The sequence below is a fragment of the Callionymus lyra genome, chromosome 8 (genome assembly GCF_982586985.1).
Source record: "Callionymus lyra chromosome 8, fCalLyr1.hap1.1, whole genome shotgun sequence".
Classification (NCBI taxonomy): Eukaryota; Metazoa; Chordata; class Actinopteri; order Syngnathiformes; family Callionymidae; genus Callionymus; species Callionymus lyra.
The window spans coordinates 21,903,370-21,930,536 of NC_141825.1; the positions used below are offsets into that span (position 1 = coordinate 21,903,370).

General features: G+C 36.6%; 2 protein-coding genes across 4 annotated transcripts in view; one reads left to right on the plus strand and one right to left on the minus strand.

Moving 5' to 3' along the window:
* Positions 1–27,167, minus strand: part of nts (neurotensin) — a 51,817-nt gene that overhangs the window by 7,553 nt on the left and 17,097 nt on the right. Inside the window, exons 2-3 of one of the 3 annotated variants that reach the window (XM_087797233.1) lie at positions 20,946–21,065; positions 4,041–4,141 (exon numbers count right to left, since the gene is read on the minus strand). In XM_087797233.1, the coding sequence (XP_087653359.1) occupies positions 4,041–4,080 (40 nt within the window). In that variant the 5' untranslated portion in view covers positions 4,081–4,141; positions 20,946–21,065. Of the gene's footprint in view, positions 1–4,040; positions 4,142–17,655; positions 17,692–20,945; positions 21,066–27,167 lie in introns of those variants that run through there. The other 2 variants (XM_087797234.1, XM_087797230.1) reach the window with 2 other exon arrangements.
* On the plus strand, positions 786–15,038 carry rassf9 (Ras association domain family member 9). The gene is made up of 2 exons (XM_087797229.1): positions 786–1,042; positions 12,913–15,038. Exons 1-2 carry the CDS (start codon positions 996–998, stop codon positions 14,144–14,146), a joined length of 1,281 nt encoding a protein of 426 aa, XP_087653355.1. The 5' UTR covers positions 786–995; the 3' UTR covers positions 14,147–15,038.

The window sequence follows — 27,167 nt, forward strand, 5'->3', positions numbered from 1 at the left end:
GAAGAGTTGAGATTATAAAAGATTAATAAAACATTATCAGGAATTGTTGTTAGTTAGTGATGACATAAGAGTTTTGTGAGAGAAGATTTTTGTGGGGTTGGATAGTGAATGTATATTTTTTTGTGTTGCAGATCAAAACATTTATTTTATGGCCTCAAATATTGATTCATCAAATTTAATTAATTATTGGGGGCTTTATCTATGATCATTTTGACGTATAAATACATGCAACAATGTCAACTTTGTAGTACACATTTTTATTTTTAATTATTATTATTAAAGATTAAAACAAGACAGATATACGTGTGTCCTGCACTGACCGTGATTTTGTTACTTCTAACAGACCTGAACAAAGGACTAGGTGAAGAAAAATGATGAGATAAAAACAAAAACAGATATATTTAAATAAATAAATAAAAATAATCCACAGAAAACACAGTAAAGTGATATATATTAAAATTCCCTTTATAATTATTTTAATAAATCAATTCAGAAATTATTTTCTAATTTTTTTAAAACTTTTATTCAACTGAATGCTTTCAATATATTTTTTTAATTCGCTAAATATAATTGTAATATTTCGAAAGGCTTATTTAAATTTGGATTACTACATATATTTGCTGCAATTTATAAAAATGAAAAGAAAATGAATAATGTTTATCTTCAAAATCCTGTTTCGTTGATCTGGGACAATAACAAATGTTTTACAGTTTCATAAATCAAGTTAATTTTAAGTTTGTAATAAAGTAGAACACTCGTTGCGCCCCCGACTGTGACGTCACTTAACTATAGGTTGCGAATACTCTCGTGGGTTGCTGGTTCGAGTTCGAGGGGGGGCAGACTTCCACCACTCATTCCTGCTCAGCCCTCGTCCCTCCCCCTGGCCCTGCAGGGGTGAGGTGCGAGTTCCAAACGGGACACAACTTTTCCAAAAGTCTGGAGCTGCCATGCGAGGACCCTGAGGATTGTTGCTGTGCTTCTGTCGCTCAAAGATCATGGCTCCTTTCGGGAAGAACTTCCTGAAGGCTCGACTCAAGAACAGGTAAAGAGAAGGTGAAAGTTGGACTTGAACGAAAGCACATGTTGAGGTTTAAGGTGACGTCGAAGCAGGTGGAAAAAGTGGTTAAAATAGTTAAAACATGTTTAGCTATTTAAAACATTTGATTTGTTGAATAACTTTTTATTTTATGGATGAATTATTATAGATAGTGCAAGAACAAAATATGAGTCAAATGCTGTACTTGACTAAAAAACACGTTAAAAAATATATATATATTTCTGGATAGTGTAAAAATGTGAATGATGTTTTTTTTATCCGCGACTGATGATGACGTCATGTTGTGCTATAAATTAATCAAGGTTTATTGTCAATTTAGCAACATGTGTAACACATCGAGAGGATTTAAATGAATGAATTTAAAGATATCAAGAGATAAGAAACGTTGGGCAAAATCAAATATTAAAAAGAAAACAGACGACATATATATATATATATATATATATATATATATATATATATATATATATATATATATATATATATATTATAAGTGAGTTGCAAGTCTGTTCTTGAAAAAATCAGTATACAGATAATATTGCTATTGTTGTTGATTTCCGGTGTAAAGATAAATTAATTAAAGTTTAAAAAAAAGTGTTCTAAGTATACTTAACTATGAACTTAACATGCTTATTTTACCAGATAAGTAAAAGTATTTTAAAATACTCTTACTCATCTTTTTTAAAAAAAAAAATTTTAAACAATAAAATTTAGTCTTTATTTAACTTCATAATGTTTCAATGTTAAATGCAACATCGTTTAACTACAGTATAATGTGTTGTTATTGTAGTCAAGAAAAACTTTATGCGGAGTATCATTTTTATGGTCCATCGAAATTGCAAGTAAAGGTTTGTGGGTAATTACAGCATTTGCGTTTCTCTTTAAGCATTCTAGACGCCAGAGGTGAGAAATGTTTTGATACCACCGTCACCTTCACATGTTGTAATTTGCCTTAGAAGTTTCCTTAAGTGTCTCGTGAGGTCTTTCTTATGTGTTGTTGCCTTTGGAAAGTTTAAATTTCTGATTTACGAGCCTCTGTAATTGCTGTAAGTCTATCTTCTGGGTATCTAGGTCAGGTTCTGGTTCTTTCAAGAAGCAGAAAAGGTTGTTTTTTTGTCAACAAATTTCAGACCTTTTATTTTTCCATCAGAGGATTGTAATGTCAAGCGAAAAAAAGGATTATAGAAAAAATAATGTTTTTTTTCTGAATCTGCTGGTGTAGGAGCTATTACTGTGTCCTTATTTCAAGTTGAAGTAGTAGTTGTTGTTTCTTCTTTTCTTGCCTTTTTAACTTCTTTCGTTTTCAAAGAGTCGGGCCTAAAGTTACTTTCTAAACACAATCTTGACTGCTCTATTTCTTTTCAGGTTTTACACGGGAATGGTTGCCATTAAACGTTCTCGATTTTAAAATGGTGTAAAATGCAAAATACTATGAAAATAAAGATGCTGCACTATATATATTTTTTTCCAACAGTATGGGACTATATTATAAAATATATCCTATACCATCACACACCAAAAAATATGTTCTTCCACTGAACAAGACATTAATAGAATCTAATAAATATATTTATTAAAATATGTATACTGTAATTTAGAGTGAATATAACTATTTGTTCCACAATTCAAATACTACTTAATACTAAGTGGAGGTACAGAGGTCAGGTGTTTCCGTTTGTTGATAAGCAGGTTTGCAAACATCTCAGGAGGAATTTTGGCTCACTCCTCTTTTCTAGATCCCCTTTAAACCCCTGAGGTTTGAGACTAGCAATTGACGCTTTAACTCCCTCCACAGATTCTTGATGGCATTTAAGAGACTAAAATGCTCTTGCTGTATGTTTTTGGGTCAGTGTTGTGCTGGTGGGATATCCTGTTCGGGTTCTAGGATAGATCCCGTCGCCAGGTAGAGACGTTAAGGTATGTCTGGGTCTGGTTCATGAGTGAGTGGAAATGGGATCGTGAGATCGACAGATGGATTCATGAGGTCACACCGTTGTTTTTTTTTGCTAATAGCAAAACCTCTGCTTCTCTACATTGAGAATCCAGTTAACTTGGCCAACCTTTTTAGGACCCCTCTTTGACACCTCCCTCCGGTAGTGTTCTGGGTTTGTCCTACTGGGAGGGCACCTCAGGGCCGACCCAGGATTTGATGGCGAGATTACCAGAAACAAGTCTGTGTTGAACGTTTTTTTCCCGGGCCATTTTGCTTTGACTTATACCTTAACAACCATATGTTGGAAAAGTGGTAGGAGATGACAAAGAAATTGTATTTTTGCTTTAAATTAATTATATTAAATGTAAAGCATCAAAGGTTGATAAACACATTTACTAATGATGGAATTATTGGACATGCCTTCAGATCGGATGTTGCCTTCACAGCATGACTCATATGCCAACATTGTCCAACATCCTCACTTACTGAATGTTTGGCATTTCTAAACTTTAATCATGTAATTAGCTTTTTTTTTTGATCAGCTTAACAGTGACTCCACTAGAAGAATGAATGTCTCATCAAAACCCTTGCCTCTGTCTCTGGGTTACGTCCGCAAGTTTCATGTTGTGTCATAATCACCACTGCCGTACCTGTAATTACCTTCAGACGTGGGGAGGTGTGATTTTGTAGACCGTTTTACTCAGGTTTGTGGACCTGGATCCCTCCCAGAAGACTTCAAATAAACTTGAATGTGCTGCTGATGACTCTTTACGAGGCGACTTCTTATCAACTGGGACCCCTGGTCTCAATGTGGTCATAGCGGACTGGAGTCTTTGACCAAAGAAACATTGTGATCGTGCACAAGATCACTACCGGCTAATAAGCAGCCATGAACAGTAAAAATACAGATGTATTGTGAAAGTACATTTATGAGTGCGAGGCACACAAAAGGGAGCATTGGGTGGTTTTAAATGGGAGGATAAGAGGGGAAGGGGTGTGTTGCGCGCCTGATTATTATCAGAAAGTGTGTCCTCCCAAAGATCAACATACCCAGATTCCGAAATGATGTCGTTTCCTGTCCGATGCTCATCTCCTTCCCTGATAAGAAGAGAGCGAGCTTCACTTGTCCAGAAGGTTGTTTTTGTTAGTGCCTGAAAACAAACAGGAAAGATGACTTTGACACTAGAATTAGAAATGATTGTTGCTTGACTTGTTTATGTTCCCGATGATGGACGGAAGATGAAACATTTCATTATCATGATCATTGTAAATGCACGTTATGCACGGTGGTCTGACATCATGTGTAGATGCAGAAACAAGTACTACCATGTACTTATTCCATTCCCGCATGGGTGTTTTCAAACCTCTTACACACAGTTAGCATATATGACAATCTTTCATTTATTTTGTTGACTTGTTTCTGTGTTTTACCTTTACTGTAAAGCACTTATGTCAGAGGCCTGGAGGCCTAATACGACCACTCACACATTTTATGTGGCCCTTGGATTGTTGGCTCTAATCAAACCTGATTCATGTTAATGTTGATATCGTGACCTATAAAAATCCTAGTGTTTAAGATAAGGAACATAGATTATCTTTGTCAGCAATTAACATTTAAATAAGAGTAAAACTGTTTGCTGGGAATATTTGGTAAAGGACGACAAAAAGGGAAATACATATATAAAATATCACGATTAAACTTCCTGTTAGAAACAATTTGGGTAAATATATTTGTTTCGTCCTATGACTGCTCAAATATTTTGTCCCCTTGTATGTTTGTCACCCCTGCTCCCCCCCCAAAATTTTGATTCATTTGATCTTAAGTGTTTTCCTATTGGTCTTCAATAATGTAGATTATCACGTACTTTGGTTGCTCAAATTTTACAAAAAAAGGACAGATTAATAAATTAAATCTATGAAATTAATTTCCATTATATTAAACATATTTCAATTTTTTTTAACGTAAATTTAAATCGAGAAGGAAATATAGAGAAAGTAAAGGACGTTGGCAATATTTTTGAAATATTTTGATTTGAATAGGTTTGCCGTCAATGGTAACTCAAATGGTTATTTACGTTTATCTTTTTTTAGACTTTTGTCACAACCATTTGGATGTTAAAGATACTGTTAGTTGACTTCAAGGGGCAACAACACACTAAAATGTCTTCAAAAACATATTCACAATCTGGCACAGGCAGAAGACTGCATTTTCAAAATTGTCTTGAATACTTTTAATTAGTTGCTCTTGTCATGCCTTTAAATTAGATAAACAGCTTCATCTACGCCTCAACGATCATACACTTACTTTAGACCCGCCCCTAGCAGCCTACTTTTAAAGACGTGGGAAGAGGTGTTGTCAGTGGAGTGGCACAAGTGTCTTGTGCAATTGCATACGGTGTGAACACAGCATTACAACAGAATTTGTAATTGCTTATGATTCAGGAAATGTGAATAGATAAGTTAATTCAAACCACATGTCTATAGTCCTCAAAAGAACACCGTCCTCAGCAAATTTAGAGTTCAGACAAATACACTTTGTTTTAAAATTCCGATAACTTTTGGAACATTGTTCGTTCACGCAGTTTAATCTAACATTAATTTAATCTGATTTATACAGTGTCAGGTAGGCCTGATAACCCCCCACCACACACACACACACACACACACACACACACATTTGTGCCTGGTCCAATACAGCCCTGTGTAAACAAAAGTTTGGACAGCCGTGCACTGCCCAGTAGTGGAAGGCAGAACCCAACAAATGCGGCTGAATCACATTCCAATGTATCTTTGGATCAGTAGTTGTTTTATTTAACACAATGCTTGTTTTATAGGCATTAACACAGAATAGAGAGGTGGCAGAGCTCTTTCTATGTTTTTTTTCTGCAGATCTCACTGATATCAAAGGTGTTTAACAGATCTTTAAGAGCTTTTCGAATAGCTTATCTTGGCTTTTCTGTCATTTTAACACAGCAGTTGGGAAAAGATAGTGATGTACTTTGATCTTTTTCTAAATCCTTAAGACACGGTATGTGACTTGTGGACTCTAAGTGGGAGAGCAACCAAATAAGTTAAGAAATCACATTAGAACTGTAATCACGCGCTAAATACATGTTATTAACCGAAGCAGAGAAAACTAATATACATATTATGGGCTGATAATCTGAGATATTGAGTTGTAGTGCAACAAAAGAGGATTGGGTTATTGAACAGGTCACGGCACGTGCTGGTGGTAATTATGAGCAAACGTTGCGATGATAAATCATAAACTTCGAGATACTTGTGAAGAACATCATTAAAAAAGAAACTGGTTTAGACATGAGTAGTCGAACTGGATATTCTCCACTGTCTTGCACTCGTTTTCTCACCGTGATGTTATTGTCAGAAATCCTTCTACACTTGCGTGGGAAATCTATATTATTGTAGATTTGTTTTGCGTTTTAAATCATATTTACAGCAAGAATAGTATCGATACGAAGACGTTGAGACGTGTTTGCTGGCAAATCCCCTTATGGTAGTGGTAACTGACTTAATCGTTGAAAATGAACAAGCTAAAAAATATATTTCAAGGCTATTCAAAGCTGTCGTGTTAAGAGGGAGCTACGCTAACTCTTTTAGCCAATGCCAGCGTTAAAGATTAACATAATGTTACATGAAAAATCATGCCTTATAGAAGAAGAACTGCGTGTTCAGATGTTAAACACTGTACAAGTTTTACTTTCTCTTTTGGATAGTATTTCGCTGCGACAACTTGAGCTAGTTCGATGTAGGTTTGTGTCTATAGGAGCACACTGTAGCATTTAGCCTTGATGCTAGTATTTAGTTGTACAGGAGTATACTGTATGTAACTTAAGTTTTGTAAAATAAATTCTTGTTATGATTTTTATCAGTGCTTTCAATTCTTTAATATCCAGAAACGTTCTTTTATATAGTTTAAAAATAGTCGCAAAACATGTTTATATAACTGGTAATATACGTTTAACAATCAGTCAAGGAGTGAATTTAGTATCATTTTATTTACTTAAACTTGTGTCATCAATTAAAGAAATACGCGGACAGACATTGATATGGAATACATTTACTTACTGCCATCCTTTTCATATATTTTTGAAAATAAATGACACTAATGGATTGGCCTGATGTTTCTCAGTGCCATTATTTTTTGTTGTTTCGTTGTTTAGTTCAAGCAGAGGTCAAACGCTTGGGTTTCTTCCATATTTGAATAATTCCTTTGCGATTTAATATCGACTGTCATTTTACTGAAGCTTTAAGATCAAGTCATCATTTATCATCAATCACATGGCGATGTGACCTATGAGGGCTCACTCGTCTGTTCCGTCTGCAACTGCCGCCTTATCCTAAACTATGAATATAAAACATTGAAGGCCAAACCCTCATGACTGCAATAACCGCGATGCAATCTTTCAAATGGCGGCTGCAGTGTTTGTGTATTTTCCTGAGAGGAAGTTACCTCCTTGTGCCTGCAGTGAGAGAGCGGCAAGAACACGTGAGCTGCAGGGCAGCATGTTTGTTAGCATTCTTTTGTAGCTTCCATTTAGTCATTTGAACTTGAAATGCTTCAAGTAAATCGAGCTTGTCACCGTACCTCCCAGCGTCCTTTAAAAAATGGCCGGAATCAAACACTTCAAATTAAAAAATGGCATTAAATTGATTCAACTATTATATTTTACTTTTATTTATAAACGATTGTGACATCGTGGCGGGACAAATATGATTAAAAAAAACAATGTGAGTATTTAATAGAACGACTGTTTCAAGTTTCAGAGCACAAAGCCAAGAGTGCCATCTAGTGAAATCTTAAAAAAAGGATACTGTTTCATGAATGTTCATCAGTATTTTTAACTCTTTGCGGATTTATACATTTTTCAAACTATTTTCAGTAAAATTTTGCTAATGGCTTATTATGCATTTATTTAATCACACTTATTTAATGATTTTTTTTCTACTAAATACAAAGCAAGATCTTAAAAAAACAGTTTTACTTGCATAAAAATGTCAAGCGTTCCTGTAAAACAAGTGAAAAACTAGGTCACTGGATGTACTCTCTGATATAAGTGGGGGATGGGGGGGGGGGGTAGTATGACTCAAATGTTTTCAACAGCTCAATAGGTGACTTTTCTGTGCTATAAGACATCATGTAATCTAAAAGTTTACAAGAATGCCCTGGCACCAAAAGCCCAAAATAAACTACAAAAAAAATAACATTATTTATTTTTTATCTTTTTTAATCAAAAAGTACATTGGCTTTTAGGCCATAATTGTTGAAATGCTGTTAAAATTGTATTTAAAATCTTAAAATGTTGAGAAAATGACTTTTTCACATGTATAACATGTTGTTTTTTTTTATTATAATATGATGTTTCATTCCCAAAATGCAATAGATAACATAAATCTATTATCTTTATTGATAATGTTTATGTAATAATGTGAGCATGGATAAATCAAACAAACTAAAGTTAAAGTTTTAAAAAGATTGCAGACCATTTTTTGTATCTATTGTTTGTTTCTTCCATTTACCAAGTAATCAAACAAAAAGTCACGTTGTTTTTTGTTTGTTTTTTAAAGCAGCATTTCACCAAGCATTACATCAAGCAAAGCTGTTCAGCTGCACAATAGAACGAATCGAAATAGTTTACTGTGGCAGAAATGGAAAATAATCGGCCCCCTTCCTGCCACCACAGTGGCAGGATGTTGTGTGAACGTGGATGATTGTGGACCGGGACAAATACAGGTGTTTCCATGGCTGCCGGGACCCTTTTCCTGAACAGCTGACAGCACAAATCCCACTCCTCTACAATATGCAATTGTCTCTAGAATGTGTTTATTCACCTGCAAGGTGAGACAAGTTGAAACAAGAGATATTTAGAGAAGGCTTGATTTTTAATTTAGGGTTATATGTAGAAAAATGTATGTGAAAAAAGCCTTTATTACAAAACATTTTTATAAATCATGTCCGATGTTAGACACTGAGGTCATTCTACAGTTTTGGCAACGTGACCACATTTGTGTGTCCATCCGCTCATTAGCAGGTGTGCTTTGTTAAACCAGGTTAAGAGCGGGTCAAGGAATTATCTGTTACATTGTGTATCAATTATCTTTCAACCAGCTGCATTGGCCGGGCAAGATGTTCCCTCCGGCCACGGAGTTCCTCTCACAGAAGCTGCATCACCATGGATACTGACTGTAATCACCACTAGTTATTCAAATTATAATGAGTCATAATCACGTCATCTTGTTGGCTTTAGTTAATAAACATTTAGTTACATTTCACTTAATATGTATTCTGAGTAATGAGTACTTATGTATTGTCAATAGAAACATTTTGTGAATTAAAGTACAGCTACATGAAAAGAAAAATAAATAAATATGTGCCTCCAGTATATTGGTTCTGTCCTCATACATTTCCTGTTAATACAAATCAAAATCATATAAATAATAAGCTGAATATGTGCTTCAAAGAGGACCTATGTGTATTAAGTAGGGTTGTAGCAATACTCTGATCTCACAATAAAATTTGATACGATATATTCAGCTTGTGATTCGGTAAGATGTATTTCTACGCGTAATTTTCAGAACAATTATAGGGGACACTGAATTTTTGGGTGAAATCTTGTTATTGTTCCACAATCTCTTGGTTGAAACAAAAGAATACAAAGACAAATATTTAAAAAAGTAGTCTGTATCCTCTCGTCCTAAGTTATTGTCAATGTATATTATTTTAAACACTTTATTGAAAAATAAACCATAGGGGTAATATGGATTTAAAAAATAAGATATGATTTGAAAATAATTGAATTTTAATATCTATAAATATCTTACAAAAACATTTTTAATGTGAATATTTATTGGGAAGAGAGTTTTGTACTCAGACACATACTGAGGACTAGCAGTCCAACATCTATTTAAGACGCACTTAAATCAACACTTCAGTTGACCTTCAAGCCATTAATTATAATTAATATAATTAAACATTTCATCGTTTTTAAAACCAACAGCACCACCTTCTTCCAAACTATGGCAGTGCTTCATGAAGCTTCATCAACTCATCACTAGTTTCCACACAATGGTACATAAATGTACATTTTTGGAAGTAGAATGAAATAAGAGGTACCCTATCAAAATGTCTCTTATCTACAAGTTGCCCTTGAACTGCTTTGTCTAATATTTGACTCTCACATTTTAGCTGAGAACAACTGATAGCACAAGTCGTTGCCTCCCTCAACAGTTTCCCATGACCTGTTGAGAAGAAAGAGCCTCTAAATCACAATAGGATATTTAAAATCATAAATTTAGAATGCTGTGCTGCCATTGTAACTCCTACCACTGGAGCAGAATATTTCCTGAGGACGAGGTCATCCTGGCTGGGCTCTACAAACTCTAAAGGCGTGTTGGATTTGTTGAATAGCTCAGGTGTTTGCTTTTCCCTGCTCGTCTCCAAGGGTCCCTATAACCATTAACCAGCCTCTTGCATTGTTGTGTGATCACATTCCACAGGTTTTGTTCACTGCCATGTTGCGCAATATGTGTGTGTGTGTATGTGTGTGTGTTGGTTCAACTCACGTGGGAATGAAATCACAGTAGTATCGGTTTAAAAAAACATGTGGGAAAGCTTCAGAAAACGTTTCGAAAAACATACTGTGATTCCTGTGATTTACACAATCGTCTACGCTGCCACTCGTAAAAATAAACTCAAGGAAAGATTTTAGCATGAATTTAGGGGGTCAAAATGTTTGAAATGTGATAATATAAGTTGGGTTATGTTAAGTGCAACAACTGTCTATTTCAGGTACATTTAGTAGTAGAGATTTCATGGATGTTATAAACGGTGGGAAAAAGGCGTAGTGCCTAGAGAAGCGTATTGTCCAGGTTTCATCTAATACTGGTGCCAAACCGTTACTTGTGGAACAGTGCTGGTTTTTAACATTGGTGTGATCTGTAGGCAACATATTAGATACCTCAAGCACATTTGTTTTCCGGCGACCGGGTCACCTTGACCCAGAGTTACTACAAGGGTTTAATGAAGCCCAAATTGTTGCTTAGAGATTAATCAGAAAGTTTTGGAAATTTTAAATATCTAAATAAACAGTGTGTACAGTGTGTACAAGATGTCAAGCATTGGGGGGCTTTTGCCTGGTGAAAAACAAATATTGAATGTTTTTTTTTTTACTTCTTTATCACCATTGACACCATCACTAAAGGGAAGCACCACGAAACTTAAAAATCAATGCTGAAACCTTGAAAGAAGTGTGTATGGCAACTTTTAAACAAAAATAAAAAAAATAATACAGATATTTTGGCCTATTCTACTGATCTTTAATATGACATTTTTAATTACTTGGTCCCCTCCCTCGTAGCTGTCTGGTTTTATATATCAATAAGGATCATAATAAATGTGATTTATGACTTAAATATAGTTACACTGTCTTTGAAATTCAGATCTGTGCGAGTGTAAATGTGTCAGCGTTGTAGATAAAGATTGATTTCTTGACAAGAACAACTAATCGCTCTCTTGTTTCTTTGTAGATTGAGTTGCGCATAATTACAGAACTCTCGTGTTTCACTTCAAGTGAATTCAAGTTCAAGTTCAGAGCCAAAATCTTGGCTTGAACTGAATGAGACACACTTTTTTTTGTGACCCGCTGTGTTGATCTTGTCTTATGTTACATATAAATATCAATGCAATACATTCTACTATATCTTCAAATCAAATTGAAATGTCTGCTGATATTATCGTCTTATTGGATTACCCGGACCATGTTGTGCATGTCTGCGTTGCCGGTGCCTATCATTTAATGAGTGGATATTAGCTCCTGGATATTACCGGTAGCCCATTAAGCTTGTAAGAAATAGAGATTGTCATCCCATCAGAGGTCAGTTCTGATGGTCCAGACAAAACGGTAATGATTTTTTCGGGGTTAAACAGTGATCATCTCTGATGACCAGTAGGATGATACGATAATCTGATCTCATCAAAGTGCAAAAAGAACATTTTCCCTTCATCAGCCAGAAGAAGAGAATGAGTCAGAAACGTAGGTGGTTTGTGCTAAACACACATATGCACACACACAAAATAATGTTTTGTGTTTTGTTCTTTCTGTGTGGAGTTTGTTGTATGTTGATCCATGTTTGCTTGAATTAAAACATTTAGTGGCTAAATAAAAATCAAGATTATATGTTTTGTTTTTTATTCACCTAACCACATATTTCTGTCCTCTAAGTGGGTCTGGTTTAAAATATATGGTTATTAAGTATTTCAAAATAATGTTTTTTCACGAGAAGGGTAATTTGGTTATGTCCCTCTTTCTGGAAAGCAATACATTTTAACGTTTAGGGACTCATGTGATCGTCACTTTTTTGGTTACACACTGACCCTGCCTACTCATCGAAGAAGGGAAAAGTTATGTGGCCCTCACAGAAAAAGTTTGGGGACTCCTGATATATGTTATATAAGTTTTTCTCTGCTCTGGTACTATTCTAACGAATCTTTTATCTACTGTTGCAGTTCGAAATTAGTTGTCAACATGCAAATTTGTTTACATTATAAAACTGTCAATAAAATAAAAGTCTTCCAACATCCGATTGATTACACAATCATAATAAAGGTTCCTGAAGATCGAGAACGATTCAAGGTTGTTCAACAATGTGTTTTATCAATGGAGACCAAAAGAGTTTGTAGTCCACTTGTATTAATACATGTGACCTTGGGAAAACGCTATAAGTAGCTTGCGGAGAAAGTGGCATAGTCAGACGCCATTAGCAGCTGAAAGCCAGGGGAATTGTAGAGTGAATGATGAATCTTATTTTTTGCGAAACATAAATAACAGTTTTATTACTAAACTTTTTAAAGTACTTGGAGTCTGATCCGATGTTTGAGACCTAAATGTCGCTCTTGTCTTTTCAGGACCAAAGACGCAGAGCCGATTGCTGGGAAGGAAATCCAAGTGATGGTTTGCAATGAAGAGAAAGTGGTCTGCGGGGTAACAAAGCACACGACTTGTACTGATATGATTCAAGCGCTCCTGGAGGATCACCGGTCGTTGCCAGAGAGCAAACAGAACCTCCGCGGAGAAGTCAAGGACTTCTGTCTGGTGGAGAGATGGAAGGGTTTTGAAAGAGCTTTGCCGCCTCTCACCAGAATCCTGAGGCTTTGGTATGCTTGGGGAGACCAGCGGCCTTACATCCAGTTTGTTCTCCTGGAAAGCAGTCACTGTGTTCCTCAGCCAGCAACAAAGGCTGCCAAGATGCGGAGCACCAAGCCAAAGAGATTGGAACACAGTCGTGCCAAGAACCCTCAGTCTCTTCCCGTCGAAAAGCAGAAGCGCATGGTAAAGAAAGCTTTCAGGAAGTTGGAGAAACTCCACCACGATAGCAAGATCTCACCTGGAGCCGAAGAGATCGACCGGATGGTCCAGTTGATACTGAACCAGGATCAGGCAATTCGGGAGCAAATCCAACGGATGCTAAAGCTGGATTTTGAGATCGAACACATTGAGACACAAGGAGGCGCCGCAGCCGAGATACTTGAGTCTCAGGCTTGTGGGCTGGAAGCTCTCAACATCGGGGAGATGCAGGACTTTTTGTACCACAGCGATGGTGTGGATCAGCTGGACCTGCAGGTCAAGTGGCACCAGGAGCTTATTGACCATCTGAGTCGTGATATTGAAACCGAGCTGAGGAGCCAGCAGGACGCCGAACCCAACGGGGCGGCTGCAGCGTCTTGGATCCCATCAGACACGGATGGACTCTTCTACGCGGCCGAACTGGAACGGGTCCAGACGGAACTGAAACGCAGTCTGATGGACGGCGTGTCGCTTCACAGTCAAGCGTCAGAGGTGGACAAACAACTGAAGCACTGCGACGACGCGCTGGCCTCCAAAGACCAGGAGGGCTGGCAGCTGGCGGCTCATCTGAGCTCGCTGCAGATCTGCGACAGGACAGCGGAGACGTCCAGCTCCGTCCCTCAGAAAGCTGACACTGACAAGTGCAGCATCTCCCAGACAGGCAAACTCAAACACTGTCTGTCGCCTCTAGACATCACCGACACGGACTCAGACACGGGGATTAGCTCCACACACAGTCAGGACTCGCTGTCACCATGTCTGGACTTCCCTCCCCCTTTGGACACAGACGTCTGAGAAGATGTGTCCAATGTGTCAAAGATATGTTCACAAGAGAAACCGTTTCATGGGTTTTACCTAAATGAAGGTGAGAGATCCTTAAGAGACTTTAGCATGACGTTACTTTACACACCATTAAACGCAACATTTTATCCAAAGCGACTTAGAAAAGTGCCTTAACCTTAAGTAAGCTACACCATTTATTTTTGTTTTTCTTAAGATGAAGTCTTAAAATAATAATTTACAGTTACATAGTTTATAAATTGACAGGGTTTAATCATCCGAAAACAGTATCTATCTAAAAGATGGTCAAACCAAGTTAAGGTTCTATGTCCGTGATCATAACTGATAGATGCATGAACTGGTTATGTTAAACAGCAACAAATGCAACTTCAGGTTTGATTTCCAACCTAAAGTTTGCCGTCTATGAAGTCCAGAACAAAACCTTCTGACCGTCTCTCAACCAACTCTGGAGATGTAAACTGTTGTTTTATTGTAAATTCAAAAACTGTTAAATAGTGATAAGGTTGTGTAGAAATACAATGAAGCCCCAGGATAACACAAACAAGTTCATATTTTTGTAAATTCATATATACTTTAATTAAAGACACATTCAAAGGGAAATATTTAAATCAATTAAAATGTTTGTTATTCATATTTAGAAACGTTTCCTTGTCAAGTTTATTAACAATGTTTTACATTAAAACAATATTGTGACTTTAAAGTGGAAGATGCAATTTGACACTTTGTAATTATAGTTGAGAAATATTTATTTGGAATATTTTGTAAATAAAAGTTAGATCATTTCTTCAATCATTTCTTCAAATATTAAGTATTTTAGCCTAACAGCACTTAACACTGAAGACATTGTCAAGTAAATGTTCAACTTTCAGAATAAATGTATCAAACTAATACATGTCTATGGATCTCTTTCATTGTTTCACATGGTTATTTTGAGTTTTACTCATGGTTTAGCTGATTGTTTTGTTCTTGGCAAAGTTCTTAACCCTTGTGTTGTCTCTGATTCAAGGTGAACGACCTCCCTGGCTTCCAGAAATACTCAGTGGTCGATCACCTTGACCAAGAGTCAACACAAGGGATAGCACAAACACATTAGTATTTTTAAGCCTTCTGTTCCCCTTGACCCTGAGATAATACAAGGGATATCACAAATGCATTTGCGCGGAAACACAGGAAGTACTGCGGGTTAATATCGCAAGTGCTTCCAGTGTAGACAGCTGACTGTATGCAGCTTATTACAATATTCATCCAGTACTTCCCGTCCGTATCGCTTGTTATTCTTTAAACTTCTGCTACAAACGAGCTTTAAGTATTGACTTATTTAAGGATTTTTTCCCAAACAATTTCTCATGTTTAGGCTTAAATACAAGATGGATGTCACAGACGAGCAGTATGAAGGTATTTTGATGTTTTTTAGTGTCTTTTTGGACGAAGATAGAGACAAGACCACTGCGAGTCATTTGCTACGTTAAAATGAACGAACATTTTTGTCTATAAATCTAAAAAAAATGCAGATTACTCTGAAAATAATCTCAACCCTTGGACATGAGGGTGAGTAAAAAATGAGTGAAGGTTGAATTTTCAGTGAAATATCACTTTAAACAACATCCATTATTGAAAAAGCTTGTCTTCCTATACCAAGATTATATATCAAGATCCCAGAACAAATTCAAGTAAATAATAACAAATTCAAAGAGTTAGGAGTTTCATTGATGTACTTTTAAAATGTCTATCCGAGTTTGAGTTACTACATAGTTAGAGACAATATCATGGTTGGCAACAAAACATTTTAACGTTAATCAGCAAAATGCTCTGGACTGTTTTTTCTGCAGTAACATGTTCTTAAAGAGTTTGTGTTTTACGCATTTTCTTGAGAAAACTTGACTGAAACATCGTCTTTATGTGCAAATTATATTTAAGAGAAGATCAAGTCTTCTTTCCAAATAAAAATACCTTTCAGACAGTAATAATCAAAAGAACATAAATATATTTTCTCTGTGCTGCTCTGTACAACAGATGCACATGCATAACCTGCTCCACTCCTCGGCAGTGATCATTTAAAAAAAAATACTCGACTTATTTTGTCAACTTGGACACCTTAGTTTTTAAAAAGAGAGTTTATGTGTAGGAACTAAACTGTTAGCCCTGATCTCTGGTTTCTTTCTCTGAAGTGATTGTTGAATCTAAACTTGTATTCACAACATAAAAAAGAGAATGACTGCAGTGTTGTGACAAAGTCAGTCACTACACTGCAGAGAACTCCATGGGTTCCTCGGCGTCACTGCGACAGAAGAGCCGGCAGGAGAGTCAGGACAGTCTCCAGGCAGCGGCAGCAACAACACAGAGCTCGTCCCCAGTCAACACTCCGCTGACAGACGGACGCTTTGTTCTCGGGGGCCGAGCGGTCCAGTAGAACCGGGTATCCATTTCACACACTCCTTTATGAACCCACTCCTCCTCTGCACATGCTCCCACTCCTCTTCCAGTCACCACGCAACCCCAGCCAGGCCACCAGGGAAGAGGGTGTGAACGCCCGACATGCTGCACTTTATGGTCTGTTTTCTACCAGCTGACAAGTACGACTCCTGAAGCGACGACTGGAATGTAAAACCATCGGCTGTAACATAATGAGGGAGTAGCACTGATGCAGTAACACGATTACAAATCACTATTATGAGTACAAATACCCCTTTTTAAAGGCTTTATTTTATTTTATGACAATTAGGGGTGGATACTAGTGATGAAGCTTCATGAAACAGTGTCATATTTCTCAGGTCAGTAGGGGGCGCCCTCAGTTGTAAAAATAATGTGAGATATAATAGATTAGCTGTTCAAAGCAATAGATTATAGATTTCTTTAGGTAACAACAGATCACATCATTTATATAATTTGAGACTGATAGTCTTAGGTTCCCTTAAATACAGATACATATAAAGTAAATCTGTCCATGCAAGAAGCTGCAGTTGAGACTATCAGATTTCGGTTTTGCTTACTACATTATCTGCTGGTAGTGACGGCTTGAGGAAGCCTCATGAAGCAGCCTACCTTTATTCAGAGACTACTATATGACATGATCTGGTCTTGAATGACTTTTTTCTTTTTTTTTAAATCCCACACCTGATGAGGAGCGGGGTGGGGGGCCCGGATGTGTACAGTGTCATACCATTCAGAATTTAAAAATATTCCTTCAACGTGTTCATTGCAAAATCACATCTTCAGGAACAGACAGGAAAAAAAAAGATTTTACTATTTGTGTCACTTTAACTCATATTGGAAGTCTCATAGGAAATACCTGTTCCTTATTTTTAATAAACACTTCTTTACAATTCACTTTATCAACATGAACATTAATCTTTCATTTGGGCCTAACTATCTAGTGGGCCACATAAAATGACTCCAGGCCATTGGTTTGACATTTAGTTTGAATCATTAAGGTTTTATTTTCAATTTAAAAAAAAGTATTTTATTATCTGTTTGAATAAAAATATAAAACAGAGACGACAGACCTTTCTCAAAGAGCCATAAATGGCCCCCGGTTTGGACTTCTGACAAGCCTGGTCTGGATGGTTTCCTGATCAAAAACCTAGAAAGAAGGATCTCAGGAATGTTGAAAGCTCTTTTTTGACAAATACAATGGACTCATTCAGGAGGTCGGACGACAGTTAAATGTCAGTCTGAGTCACTGTGACCTCACTTCAGGTGTTTGCACAGTTAAAAGTTGATCTTGCTCAGGTCAGCAACTCAAAGAGTGGCATCTGTCATGTGCTCACAACAGTAATTACCGTCGGAGTTCAGCCCTTGTGGTTACTGGACACGCTGGTGAACCGTAATCATCCGGCAGTCGCTAGGATGACAAGGCCTCGGGGTTTACAGGTGTCCTTGCTGCTGCTCAGTTCAGTTCCCGGCTCAGACTCTTGTTTATACCCTTTAAGAACTTTGTTCCTGACCTTTTCTGAACTTTCATCACTGCCTGAGCACAAAAAAGAAAACACTGGCGGAAGTTAAGATAAGAGTCAGGAAGCCATGATGGCGTCAAAAGTGCGCTGCTAACACAAGAACCTCTGATTAAATAACATTTTTCAAAACGATAATAGACGATTATTCATCGGCAGCTGCTGGTTTCAATCGGTGTGTCTAAGAAAATTATGTTTTTAAGAGGTTGTTTACGGAAATTACACTTCTGCTTAAACCAATTGTCCAAAAAGTTCCATGAAATTGACGTGTGTAGAATACAGAATAATAAAATAACTTTAAATGCATTTCCATGGAACACTTTCTTCACTACTTAAGAATAATAATAAAAAAGGTCATTGTTTTGTAGTTTGAAATGTTTCCCAAGTTTAAAAAATCTGTTTTGCTGTAATGTACCCAAAAATATTTGGGTCAATAATGATTGGAAAACAAGATCATATTGATAAAGTTTCTTAGTTTCACTGACTGCTTGTTTCCATCAGGAACATCTCTCCTAACTGAAACATTTGTTCAGTAAGAATTGACTGAACTTCTTGAACCACGAGAGTAATTATAATTACATTTCACTTAACACAACGTTAGAAAAAAGGAAAACTGGTCCGTGCATCTGTACCACATCCATTGACGTGGTACATGCGTGTTGATGAGCCAGGACTTGTCGAGGGCCTCGGGCTTAATATCCTTAATCAAACGCATCTGAAGAGGCACACAGTTGAAAATTGATGAATCATTTTAAATGTGCAGTAATGGCGCTTGGTTGCCAAGTTCAGATGTTTGTGCGGCACGATTCTGACGGTGCAGTCACTTCACCTTGTTTTGTGTAGATTTAATTATCATGGTTTGTTGTCTTTTTATACTGTTGGCACAAACAGACACTGTACCAAGAACACTTCATTTCAAAGGACTGTGGATATTCATTAGGACATTTATTAAGTCATTAAAAAGACACATTTATAATCACCTTCTAAGCAAACATTTACCAAAAAGTGTATCAGGAATTAATCACAACACACACACTATATAAAATTGTTACTATTTAATTATAGTGTAAAAGTATTAGTAATATGTGCTGTCTTGTGATATATTCCTTTTTTTTCCAATGGCAACAAATATAAACAAATACAAAATGAAAGATTTGATGAAGTGGGACACTGAGATACATCACAGGCGATGGATATCTTTAAAGGGCCCCTCTGTAATGTTCGGAAATAGAGTCACTCCAATCGCTAACGTCATCGTTCACCTATAATCACACGTTTCACAAGAAAAGATGTTCGCACAGTTGGATGGTTTTTTTTAGCTGCGCTTCGTCAAAGCATTTTTTTTTCTTCAGACATCAGAGACTATTGATACTTTGATTATTTATTTCTATGGCTTGAAAGGCACATTCAAAAATGCAATCCCTAAGTGCTTACGTAGGTTCCATCGTGTGGCTTGTTGAAAGACCTCGGTTTGATGCAGCGTTATTGTGATTCAAAGTGATTTAAAGGCCAATATATATCCTATATATATATATATTATACATACACTTTTCAAAACGATAATATACGATTATTCATCAGCAGCTGCTGGTTTCAATCGGTTATATATATATATATATATATTTATATATATATATATATATATATATATATATATATATATATATATTGTGAAATGAACATGAAAATAAAACAAGTGAAAATTCAGGTTTAAGGTTTGTGTTGATGTACAAATGAGGTGCTATTGTTTGAAACATATTTAAAACTAGGATTAAGATACAAAAATCATGAATTTATATGTAGTACAATAAGAATTAACTGCCAGTTCACCAGTGTAAGTAAATGTGCTTCAATGAACCATTTAAAATAAGTCCTTAAAATCTATCACAACCCTAAAACACAAACATATTGATGGTTTGCTAAATTTGTCAAATATACAAAAGGTATACTTAGTGAACAAACTTTTTAGTGAAGGTTTTTTTTTCATATTGTAGGGGTTTAGTGAATTGTCCAGAATTGTCGAGAGCCACATCAACTTTGCCTGGACCAGAAATTGGAAAATATTTCAAAAAATGTTTCACAGTCATGTAAAAAATGTAAGAATTGATGATGTTGACTGTGTTTAAACCATGGACCTGAACCTATTGATTGACTGATGAAGCTTCATGAAGCATCGTTCTCATTTAAGAGCCTACTACATTGCATCCTTTCATTGATTGTTTATTTTTTTATTGATATTCCTTTGTTCTACTTACATTGGATCAACTTTAGTTGCAGATACAATAGTAGCTCAGCAGTAGATATAGTACACATATAAGGACATACAGAACATATGTCACAAAAACAATGGATACAAATAACAAACAATGAAATAAGAATGATAAATTAAATTTAAAGATAATACATATAATAACGTATTCTAAGTACAGTCTATCAACAAGACAATACAACTTAATTTTAATTGTTCCTACCACATCTTTTAAAACAACAGAGCTCAGAGAAATGGGAAATGCTTCATGAAGCCTCATCACCCCATCATTGTGAAAAAGGATTTTGACTCCAGTTCAGTAATCTTGATCAGGAAAGTCTATATTTTATTTTTCGTTCTAGTCAAGAAACAAAAGATGTAAAGCTTGCTCAAATTACACTTTTGTGTGATGCAAAGTATTTGATTTGCCAGAAAAAAGTTTGTGGGGATAGTCATCAGTGGATATACGGTCCTCGTATAACACGTAAAGTAAAACGCATGATGGGTGCGTAGGAAACACGTAAGAAACGCGTAGAACAGGGAAGATGACACTCACGCGTCGTTTCTGATTGCCTTTGTCTGATGAGATACTTACGTAAACATGGATTTCTTAGCGTCTCCCCACCTCTTCACTGTACCGTGGTGCGTCCTCTTCACGCCGGCGAGTTCCCTCCCCGTCTTCTCAAGCGTGTGCAATCATCTGGTGAGTTCTGACCTGGCCAGAGTGAGATATTGCACTTACTGAGGTCAATCATCACAAGGAGGATAAGTTATGCATGACGTTTTCCCGTCACTAATAATCTTCCGACGCACAGTTATCGTTGTGTATGTATGTACTGTTGCCATATATGTTGTCACTCAAAAAGAGATATCAAATATATTATTTATCCACAAGTAAATCAACAAGAGTGATTTTATTATTATTATTATTATTATTATTATTATTATTATTATTATGGTGGATCAGTGTCAAAATGTATTTAGATATATTTATTTTTGACTTGCACCCCTGAAAAAGGGTATCATTTATATACCTTTACTATATTGTACTACTATATTGAAAAAAATGTATATCGACAGCAGCATTTATTCTTGGATATACTTTTGCTATAACTCACTTAAAGTTTGCTGGATATCGTTGAGGCAACATTTGAAATGGGAGGTATTCAGACGGGTTAATGTCTTTAATTCGATCACTGCTGCCATTATGCATCTGGACATTTAGAAATAAGGTTAATGTAAAGGTATGTACCGAGCTTGACCCATTTCAACATAAACCAAATCGACCAGTGTGGTTTTAACATTTGTACGATTTGTGCTTAATGTAATGTTGTTCAAGCCTACACTCTCAATAGGTACAGCTGGATGTGAGAGGTAGAACCGGCACTCTGCCCAAGATCTAACGTTCTTTTGATGGCAGCTAAATTAATTTCCTTCCAGACCGAGCACTTTAAAGACTCCTGCATCCGTACGCTCAGTGTTGTCTAGAGTGTGCGTTCATTTTCAAGGATTTATGGTCTATTATTGTCAAACCAATTATTAAGGAGGAAGCAAAACTTGTGATTGAGGTCCAGAGATGAGACGCAAGAGAAGAGAACTTAAGACAAAAACAAGCAAAATAACAAATAATCCTTAGAATGAATAGACAGTATATAGATATACCAGTGGCGTGCATTTCACACATAGACCTTCAGTGGCGCACGTTTGAATGAATCCGCCTCTCAATAACTACTTTAAGATTCTTTAAACACCACAAGTTTATGATCATGTACTGTTAATAGTTACATAAGACGTTTGGATCAAATTAACACAACATCAGTGCATTAAATCAAAATATCACTTCGACTACAGTGGGCCTGTGAAGCTTCATGAAACAGTGCCATATTTTTTACAGCCAAATAGGTTAAATTATTATAAAATAATGTTTTTCATGAAGCGTCATCAACTCCCCACTTGTAATACGGCACGTTCAAATTATTATTTATTATTATTATCATTTAATCCAAACCGGAGGAAGAACAAGGGCCACATTTGATCATGTCTGAATGAGTTTGGGCAAAATGTTTACAGTGACATCCAATTTAAAGTCACATTATAACGAAGAAAGAGGGCCGCATGAAAACTGTTCAAGGGCTTTGAAAAAAAGAAAACCCAATCATTTAAACGATAAACTTGAGAAATGATGTTTTCTTTCACTTTAAGATATTCTTATTTTGCTCCATTATTTAAAACAGTCAAGTCTGAATGTCAATACATATTTATATTATTAAAAAAAAACTTTATAATGTGGTAGTTGGAACCCCAAATACTTTCATATTCATTTGATTCAACCCTTTTTTTTTTACTTCAAAAATGAATTCCAGTGTAGTTTTCATCAATGACATCAACAAACCCCTCGCCCAAGTCAGAAGGCTATAAAAACAAGAGGTAGATATAGAACAGAAAGACAAACCAGTAACAATTATTTTAAAAAACGGACAAATCCTGTTACTGAGTCTCCCTAAACACCTTTTTGTTACGGTGCTCCCCTCTTTGACCTCATCTTGTTTCTTTGCCTGCATGTTGTCAGGGCAACTAAAAGCACACTCAGCTTCTTGGCAATGATGCCGAACTCTCTTCTGACGCTGAATGTGTTCGTCAGTCACTTCACAGGAGCTCGAGTTTCTCCAGACTGAGAGTTACGTACAAATAATCTTGTATGTCGTATATACAGTATATGATAGACGGATAGATATACTTTTCAAATAGAGAAATTCACAGTGTACACGTTCAGCACTAAAGGATTGTGTATATGTTATTCTTTCTTCAGTTTGTCTGACAAAGAAACATTACAATTTAGAAGAAATATTGAGGGAAAAAACCTTCATATTTTGAATTTAAAAGAATATTTTATGTGGTCAGAGAAAAGTATTTCGATATGAAGTACTAAGAGACTTCTTTTACGTTACCAAGAAGATAAACTGAGAAACATATTGGAGATTTTACCCCACTGCAGTAACCTTTATCTGACACATGGCGTCGCCAGAAACAACATTTTTAAACCGGCAGGGTGTTCCTTTAGGGATCCGTTTCTGCTAGATCGATTAGTTTGAGGCACTCATTTAAAATGACTTTGCCATAATTATAAATTATATAAAAATCTACTATTTCGATTGAAATTTTGTAATCAGTTGCCGGTAGATATCTTAACAAAATGCAACTTACTTCTACAGCATCTTCGAGCATCAGGAGTGAAGGCTATTTTTACTAAAGGAAAAAGTTGCCTTTTTTCAAAACAAAATTCAGACCTCACAAATTAATACAAGATATATTATACACTTTTTTTAAATTCCTGGGCCCCACCATGGAACCACTCTTCTTAAACTTCTAGCAAGCTCTTCAAGCAATTACATCTTATTTCCATCCATATTACTGTTTAATATTCCACATAAATCTTAATAAAAATGATAATTACAGCTCATGAAAACACTAAAGGTCAACTAATGTGTCCCTTAAATAGATCTTGGACCTCTATTGTACTCATCAGTATGTGTCCGAAACTATATTTTATTATTAAAATATTTACATACGAATATGCCCATAAACCTCACCCACTTAAAACATTTCATTTTTCTGGGGATAATTACATCATAATGGCCTCCACTGGGTTTTCACATTAGTTTTCTTGTCGTGTGACTTAAAAATAAGTCTTGAAATCTCCTTCGTGTTATATCTGATTCACTTTACAATGGCAGGTCCTGAGGAACATCCCGGCCCGAACCATGAAGGTGTGAGATGTGCAGTGGACAGAAGAAAAAAAAGGCAGAAACATATTAATCATAACGTGTTAGCAACGGGAGTTTCATGTCAAGGAAACCTGCTAACACTCCGCCAGAATAAAATCTAAAATAAAAATAAAAAGAAGACTGCGCACGTCCTGACATCGAAACTAATTTCTGTTATTAACAAACATGTATCAACGCTGGATGAAGATAAACACATAAATGAATTAAATATTGTGAACTGTTAGCTTCCATTTCCCTGCCAGCCAAACACATTGTTGCGTTTGGCTGACGTTCACGTTTCTTTGACAGACAGATTTATAGCCAACAATGTTGACCCTAGACACAAAGAAAGCCGCATTCCAATGGACGGGGACGAATGACGCAGTCAGGCCGGGGGGCCAGGGGTGGGCCGGGCTCGGTTTCCAGTCAGTCCTGTGCACTGATGTGGACAGACTTCCTGTGATGTTTCCTGTGAAAAGGGACTTTTAAGGCAACAGTTTTGTCCTGATGGGAGGAATGTGAAAGATACAGAATGAGTCTTCCCTCAACCCCCAAAGCTATTTTCACTTAGCCATTTTTATGGACTGTTATTGTCAAGAGAGGCACGCTCTGAGAAAAAAGCCATGCGATGTCAGACGGTAGCGTACTTGAACAAAAGTTGACTTAAAAAAAATTCTGTCATATCCTTTATCCATTCCAAGGTTTCATTGTGATGTTTAGCTCCTCACAAACTTTAACTGATGAGTTAAAGCAGAGAAAGATTATAGACCCCAATAAAGGTTGTAACCACAGCAATGGCCATTCCATTATAAAGAATGATACTTCTTTTGTTTAATTTCTCCACTTTGACATGTGTGTCTGGAAGCTCTGACAAGAGGAGCACTTAAGGGTCTTATAAATAAGATAGAATAACTAATGAAGCGGACATATTATAGCCAACAAGTCTTTATTTAGAAATGTTATCTCCAGAGAAAAATTATCGTTTAATAATAGTTATCAGGATAAATAAGAGTTTTTTTCTCAGGACTATATAAAAGTGCGAACATCATTGCAAAGCTTGTTGCAATGGCAGACCTTTTTTACCTTCTTTTTAAAAATATATTTTTTCTTAGATGCAGTTGAAACGCTGTTGACGGAGGTCAAAGGGTTTGGGTCTCTCGAGGGGTCAGATAATAATTCTACCCTGAAATATGTCATTACAACCTAAGGCCTGCTCTTGCTTGTGGACTGTCTTGGAGTTTCTCATGTGGTGCCGGGTCCAGCAAAGTCTGTTTAAAACGTTTAATTCTTTCTGAAATTAACCTGCAGAAGCTAGCTGTGCATAGATTCCGCAAGCCTGAAGCAGGAAGCTTCTTCTATCCTTTAGCACTTGGACCTCTTAAGCAAGAGGCTTCTGGACTACACATCCCTGAAGAACCTGGTCTTACTACCATACAAGCCTCCACTTTCCCTGCAGCTCACAGGCTTCGTCAGCCACTGGCCTGTACGCGACGACATTAAATGACACTTTGTACCAACATTAAACATTTCTATAAGCAAAAAAAAAGCATGTGACCTTCACCCTTAGGGCATAACATTGAGTGTAGAAGAGACGATATTTAAACCAATCAACACCCGTTTCCCTCAAAGCACCAGTGTCGCCAGAGTTTTCATGACGTCCACATATTGATGACATGAACCCCCACTACTGACTCATCTAACACTTCAAACGCCTTGAAATTTAATTATCACTTCATCATTTCCATTTCGCAGTTGGGTGGACAGAGCACAACATCCCCCTCCCTCCCTGAATATGGTAAACAAACAAGTGGGCGGCTTTCATCAGCCCAAAAAAAATGAATTGCACCACTTAAATTGACTCCCAACACAGTAAACAGCAATTACTGCATCTACTGCGTCCATTTGTGTCCTCGTATAATTTAGTCTGTGTGTAATCACGGTCCTGTGCTTCAGAATTATCGCAGCCCATTGAGAGAACTTAATACAATACATTTATTGGACACTACACGACATCCTCTCCCGTACCAATAAAAACATATTTAAATTAAAAAAGTCATCAGCAAAGTGATAAAAACTCTAGTGTTGGGTGAGAATTATTAATTATTTATTAGAAAAAAAGTTGGAGGACAGTAGGTGGCGCCCTCATTTCAAAAAGGGTTTCAATAGAATAGAGGTTCAAAACAATTGATCATAGGGTGGTATCTAGTGGAATCTGAAAAGACGACACTGCTTCATAAAGCTTCATCAACCCATCACTAATACTGTAGTCATGTGACCTTTTCTTGTTGTTTATTCAATAAAAAAAGTTATTTCATGTTTTTCTTAAACCCCTTAACGCCGATGGTCGCGAATTCGCGACATACCGCTTCCATTAAGAATGCGCCAGAGATCGTGCGCGAGTTTCCCTAATGTTGGTTCATGCCTCTTCGATAGGAACCTAGGAACGTTTTGCAATCACTAGTTTCTCGTAGGACCAATAACATTTAAAACCACGTCCGGTTTACGATTGTGTTTTCTTCCTGGTGTTGCGCAACCCATTCAAAGTTGGAGGCGCGAAAGGATCGTCTTGTTTGAGGTAAGTTACCGTAAAAAAAAAAATACAATTCTGCTTATTGTTTGTCTGTGGAACTAGGAAAAGTAAAATAAAGTCGTTTTGAAGGTAATTTTTGAAGATATTTCAAGTTTTCGGTTTGTCGCGAATTCGCGACATTCGTCCATAAGGGCTACATTAATCAGTATGGCCAGATGCGCAATGGCGCAGTACACACTAATATATTCAGATGGATTTTAGCCGTCACACGCTTTCTATAGCAAAAAACAATTCTTGTAACAATCTGTAATCATGTAGCCTGTTTTATGAATTACATTTTTGACGTTTATTTTTCCTCAGGAATGTTTTATGGTAAGCGAACTCCTGTAGAAACCAGAGTTCCACCCGCTGAGAGTGAGGACATCTGTCTCAGTGAGAGTGGAGAAGTTGATGAGGAACACACACCTGCACAAGGTGGTGAAAATAGCAGTAATAATGCTATAATATTGTGTTGTACAGACTT